The sequence below is a fragment of the Babylonia areolata genome, chromosome 22 (genome assembly GCF_041734735.1).
Source record: "Babylonia areolata isolate BAREFJ2019XMU chromosome 22, ASM4173473v1, whole genome shotgun sequence".
In the NCBI taxonomy this organism is placed as follows: domain Eukaryota; kingdom Metazoa; phylum Mollusca; class Gastropoda; order Neogastropoda; family Buccinidae; genus Babylonia; species Babylonia areolata.
This window is the reverse complement of record NC_134897.1, coordinates 36,161,742-36,167,631: the sequence shown is the minus strand read 5'-3', so window position 1 is coordinate 36,167,631 and position 5,890 is coordinate 36,161,742. Positions and strand designations below refer to the sequence as shown.

Genomic DNA, 5,890 nt, shown 5'->3' with positions numbered 1-5,890 from the left:
AAACAAAAAAACAACAACAGCTGCTGAATAGAAAACACGGTCACCCGAAAGTGAGTGGCAAAAAAAAACAACAAAAAACCACGACAAGTTAACTCATTCTTCCCCACAGCTACATGGCTTGCTACAACACCCCTGGGACAGCACTACTGCAGGAATAAACAGGGAGACAGATACAGAGGCAAGAGTGACACAAGGTCCGAGAATGAAAGAGAGAGACAGAGACAGAGACAGAGAGAGGACGACAGACGGAAAGAGACGGAAAGAAAAAGACGACGGTCAAAAGAGCGAGAAAGACAGGGACACACACGCACACACACACACACACACATATACACCCATGCATTCACTCCCCCCCTCCCCCCCCCCCCCCCCCCCCCCCCCCCCCACCCCCACACACACATACCACAGATTCTGACAGAGACAGGGAGACAGAGACAGACAATAACATCGAGACACGTAGGAGACAAGGAACCGAGAATGATATAGAATTAATGAAAGAAAGAGAGGGAGAGAGACAGAGAGAAGAGAAACAAAAGAAGAGAGACAGAGACACAGAGAGAGACAGACAGACAAACAGACGGACAGATAATACCAGCGAGAAAGTCATATAGCCAGAGGGTTGGTGCGAAGGGGGTGAGGGTGGTGGTGGTGAGGGTACTGACAGGGAGAAAGACATTCACACAGAGAGAAAGACAGAAAGACAGAAACAGAGACAGAGAGAGCGAAAGGTACACAAACAAAACCCGATAGACAAAACCACGCGACAAGACATGATGAAAAAAACAAACAAACAAAAACCGGGGGTGGTATACATACAGAGAAAGACACTGACACAGAAAGAAAGAAAGAAAAGCTGAAACAGAGGCAGAGACAGAGAAATGAACACAAACGAAATCCGATAGACAAAACCACGTGACAAGACAAGACATGACAAAACAACAACAAAACAAACAAACAAACAACCCGGGGGTGGTACACAGAGAGAAAGAGAAAAACAGAGACAGTGAAATGTACGCAAACAAAGCCCAATAGACAAAAACCACGCGACAAGACAAGACATGACAAAAAAAAAACAAAAAAAAAACCAAAAAAAAACCGAGGGTGGTATACAGACAGAGAAAGACACTCACACAGAGAGAAAGACAAAAACAGAGACAGAGAAACAGAGACAGAGAAAGGTACACACACAAAACCCGACAGACAAAACCACGTGACAAGACAAGACATGACAAAAAAACAAACAACAACAACAACAACAACCACCAAATGGAGGTGGTATACATACAAAGAAATACACTCACACAGAGAGAAAGACAAAAACAGAGACAGAAACAGAGACAGAGAGAGGTACACAAACAAAACCCGACAGACAAAACCACGCGACAAGACAAGACATGACAAAAAACCAAAACAAAACCAAAAAAAAACGGGGGTGGTATACAGACAGAGAAAGACACTCACACAGAAAGACGGAAAGACAAAAACAGACAGAAACAGAAACAGAGAAAGGTACACAAACAAAACCCGATAGACAAAACCACGTGACAAGACAAGACATGACAACAACAACAACAACAACAACAACAAAAAACCAAAAAAAACGGGGGTGGTATACAGACAGAGAAATACACTCACACAGAAAGACGGAAAGACAAAAACAGAGACAGAGAAACAGAGACAGAGAAAGGTACACAAACAAAACCCGACAGACAAAACCACGTGACAAGACAAGACATGGCAAAAAAACAAACAAACAAACAGACAAACAACAACAACAACAACATGGGGGTGGTATACATGCAAAGAAAAACAGTCACTCAGACAGGAAGATAAAAAACAGAGACAGAAAAAGGTACACAAACAAAAACCCGACAGACAAAAACAACGTGAGAAGACAAAAAAAAAAAAAGAAAAAAAAAGAAAAAGAAAACACACACACACACACACACACAAACAAACAAACAAAAACGGGGGTGGTATACAGACAAACAAAAACACTCAAACAGAGAGAAAGACACAAACAGAGACAGAGGAAGGTACACAAACAAAATCCGATAGACAAAACGACGTGACAAGACAAGACATGACAAAAAAAAAAAAAAAAGGTGGTGGGGGGGGGGTGGGGGGGAGGGGAGGCGGGTGGTATACAGACAGAGAAAGACACTCACACACAGGGAAAGACAGAAAGACAGAAACAGAGAAAGAGACAGAGACACAGACAGAGAAAGGAACACAAACAAAACCCGACAGACAAAAACCACGTGACTCAACGACAAGACGTGACCAAAAAAAAACCCCCCAAAAACCAAAACAAAACAAAAACAAAACAACACCAAAAAGACACACACACACACACACACACACACACACACACAAACACACACACACACACACGCAGACTCACCCGCGACCATGGCAACCAGCATCACGTGACCCAGGAGAAAGAACTCACGGTGCAGGTGTCGTAACGTGCACCCAAGGGACACAACTCTCATTATCGCCCCCTGCCACAACTTTTTTCGCCGATAGGGGTGGGGGTTGGGGGGGGGTGGGGGGCTGCTTCACATGACTACGCCGACACACACCAGCGACACCAACCAATGTAGATCCTACTACTATGTCGAACTTTTTGGTCTTTTCTTTTGTTTTACAATACAGGTACTTGTAGGCTCATGATCATTAGAGAGGATTCATTTTTTTTTGTGTCGACGATTTTTCTGCTTCGGAGATTTGAAGTTCGGGTTTTGTTTCATTTGTGGAAAAAAAAAAAACCCGTCTTCATATCAATAATATTGCTATTTTGATGGAACGTCTTTAATATCCCTTCAATGGAAACTATATATCATTTGTTGCTTTTTGTTGTTGTTGTTGTTGTTTTAGCAATATGTAACGAAAAAACTAACACAAAAGTCACAAAAGAATTGATTGCCAATGTCTTTTATCTTATGATAATGTTCCTCGTTAATCCAAAGTTACAAACTCGGTGTTAACATGTTGAGTAATCCCATGATTCCAAAATCACAATTTTTTTTTTTCTTTTAAACCGTCAGCAAGATTTTAAGACATCAGCATCCAGGGCTTAATTTGCAAACGATGACCAACATTTTTTTTTTTTTTTTCTGGAACAGGAAAAGTAAATGCAGCATCACTCAATTCACACGCTCTGGATGAAGTTGACGTATATTCTGCTCCCCACCAAAAATGCAATCACCACTTTCACCGTTCACGATTGAACACACACACACACAAGAAAACGCTGTCACTTTTCTATCTAAACCACTCTTCAACGTGCTCTCAGACTATTATAGAATCTGCGTGGAAAATCTCACCGTCTGTCACTGGCATTTCTCAGAACAAAAGAAAAAAAGAAGAAAAAATAAAAGAATGATCCTCTCCAAGTCGAATCTTACAGCTGCGCACCGAACGCATTACAAAGAAACAAACAAACAAACAAACAACCCCCCCCAAAAGTTTTCTTCGACCAACATTCAATTCTGAAACAACACAATATTCTTTCCACTTGTCAATGAAAAAGGCGCCAGCACTGCTCGCTCACACGCGCAACGACGGGCGTTTTGTCTCGTATATTTGGGGAACAAACAACCGGCATTTCGGTGTCCAAAGCAGCTTGGAGAAGAGAGGAATGCCGCTCGCTCATCACAAAGAGTGGAGAGGGAAAGAAAAAGAGAAAAAAAAAGAGAAATAAAACAACAACAAAGAACAAACAAACTTTGTCCGCAACACCAAAAGGACAACACTCTTCATTCAGTTCCTTGTCTCCAGCTTATAGTGGCCGCTTGGGGGACGGGGGGGAGGGGGGGAGTGGGGGGGGGGACACGAGGGTCGATACAAGGGGGGTGGGGTGGGAAACAATGCGGGTTTGGCCGTCTCCTTTAGGGGGTAAAATCCATCGTTTTGAGGGGTTCCTGGAATCGCCATACATCTGATGGCACTAAAGGTTGTGTCTTCAGGTACTGAGTAACATACCGTGTTATCACTCAAAACAATGATAATAATAATAATAATAAAAAACGTGTACAGTTGTTGTTGTTGTTGTTGTTTTTTTTCTGGGATAACCGCGACACTTAATTTGAAACAATCAAAAAATAGTTCAGTTGTTGTTGGGTTTTTTTTTCTGGGATAACCGCGACACTTAATTTGAAAAATCAAAAAAAGAGTTCAGTTGTTGTTTTTTTCTGGGATAACCGCGACACTTAATTTGAAACAATCAAAAAAAGTGTTCAGGTTTTTTTTAAACTGGGATAACTGGTTTGTTCGTTCCAAAAATATATTCTTGAAACAGACGAGTGGTTATGCTTATTCCCCACGTGAATGATATGAATAATAATAACAACAAGGAATGTGTGTATGCTTGATCATGAGCAAGTTATGGGACATTCGAGAGCAGTGTTAATAATAAGGTTCGTTTTTACATCAGCAGCGCAGAATAATCACCAGTTTCAAGTCAAAACAAAAAAGATGAATTTCAGACTTCACGATACTGTTTATGCTCTTTTCACTTTAGAACACACACACACACACACACACACACACACACACACGTTTGAACGAATAACAATCACCACTTTCAGAGGTACACTACACTACACACCGAATACCTTTCCTTCTTCTTGAACACTACACTATTGTTTTTAAAACACCCCACCCCAACCACTCGCGAACACCAACAGCAGCAACGAAGACAAAAAAAATTCCAACAGCACCAATAAATTCTCACCGAAGAAAGAAAGGTAATGAAGTTGGCAAACACACAGACACACAAACACACACACACACACACACACACACACACACACACACTGGCAGAACTGGCGTCTTTAAGGCGCGGCTGAAAAACTGCAGCACATCCGAGCTCTCTCCAGGAAACTTTATGTGTATGTGCTTTTTTGTGTGTGTTGTATTTCTTCTTCCTCCTCCTCCTCCTCTTCTTCTTCTTCTTCTTCTTCTTCCTCCTCCTCCTCCTCGCTGGCACTCGTTATCCCCCTCTCAGAGGATAGACACCCTCTGACTACCTGCTTGGAAACAACAGACCCCGCTGCCAATCAAAGAAGGGAGAATGGGCGCGAAGTTCACCTATAACACCCACACCCACACACCAACACCCGCAAACAAGGGCTTAACGCTGACACCTGTTTCGTGGTTCATCCGCCGTGATATATAAGGTGTTGTTTAGTTGGGCAGGGCAGTGAGTTAGCAGTAGTATGCTCTGAGGTCGGCAACGTATCCCACAAATGGATGGTTGGCTCTCTCTCTCTCTCTCTCTCTCTCTCTCTCTCTCTCTCTCCACACACACACGTGGAACGTTGGAGCTTGGCAATCAGCTGGTCACTTCAGTTCAACAGCTGGCCCGCCACGAGGGTCGTTGCTTTTTGCAGGACTTTTTTTTTTTTTTTTTTTTTTCGCCGAGAATTCTGGAACTTTTCTCCCTGTTTTGTTAGGAGCAAGCAGGGATGATGGCGGAGATCCTGGAAGGTGAATTATCTCCCTTCTTCCTTCTGTTCCCCGGGCCTCTCTCTGTAGGTTTTTCTCTTTTTTTTTTGCGATCTGAAAATAACAACAATAACAAAGTTGGGTTTTTTTCATGAGTCTTTGTTATATTTTTGTGTTATGGTGTGTGTGTGTGTGTGTGTGTGTGTGTGTGTGTGTGTTTACTCGCGCGCGCACTCTTATGTGTCTTTGTGAGAGAACGAGGAGAGAGAAAGGAAGAGAGAGAGAGTGAGAGAGAGAGAAGCAGAGCGAGAAACACAGAGAAAGAGAGTGAATGAATAGCACGTACATTTATTTATATGCCATTGCTCCTTATGAAAGGGTGTCAGAAAATACACCTTTGTAAAAAATGGAAAAAAAACAACTGAAACAAAGAGAAACA

General features: G+C 42.4%; 1 protein-coding gene across 2 annotated transcripts in view; it reads right to left on the bottom strand.

Moving 5' to 3' along the window:
- Positions 1 to 2,625, bottom strand: part of LOC143297213 (lachesin-like) — a 474,686-nt gene extending 472,061 nt beyond the window's left edge. For both annotated transcript variants that reach the window (XM_076609424.1, XM_076609426.1), the window contains exon 1: positions 2,405 to 2,625. In XM_076609424.1, the coding sequence (XP_076465539.1) occupies positions 2,405 to 2,495 (91 nt within the window). In that variant the 5' untranslated portion in view covers positions 2,496 to 2,625. The remainder of the gene's footprint in view (positions 1 to 2,404) is intronic.
- Positions 2,626 to 5,890: the final 3,265 nt, after the last annotated feature.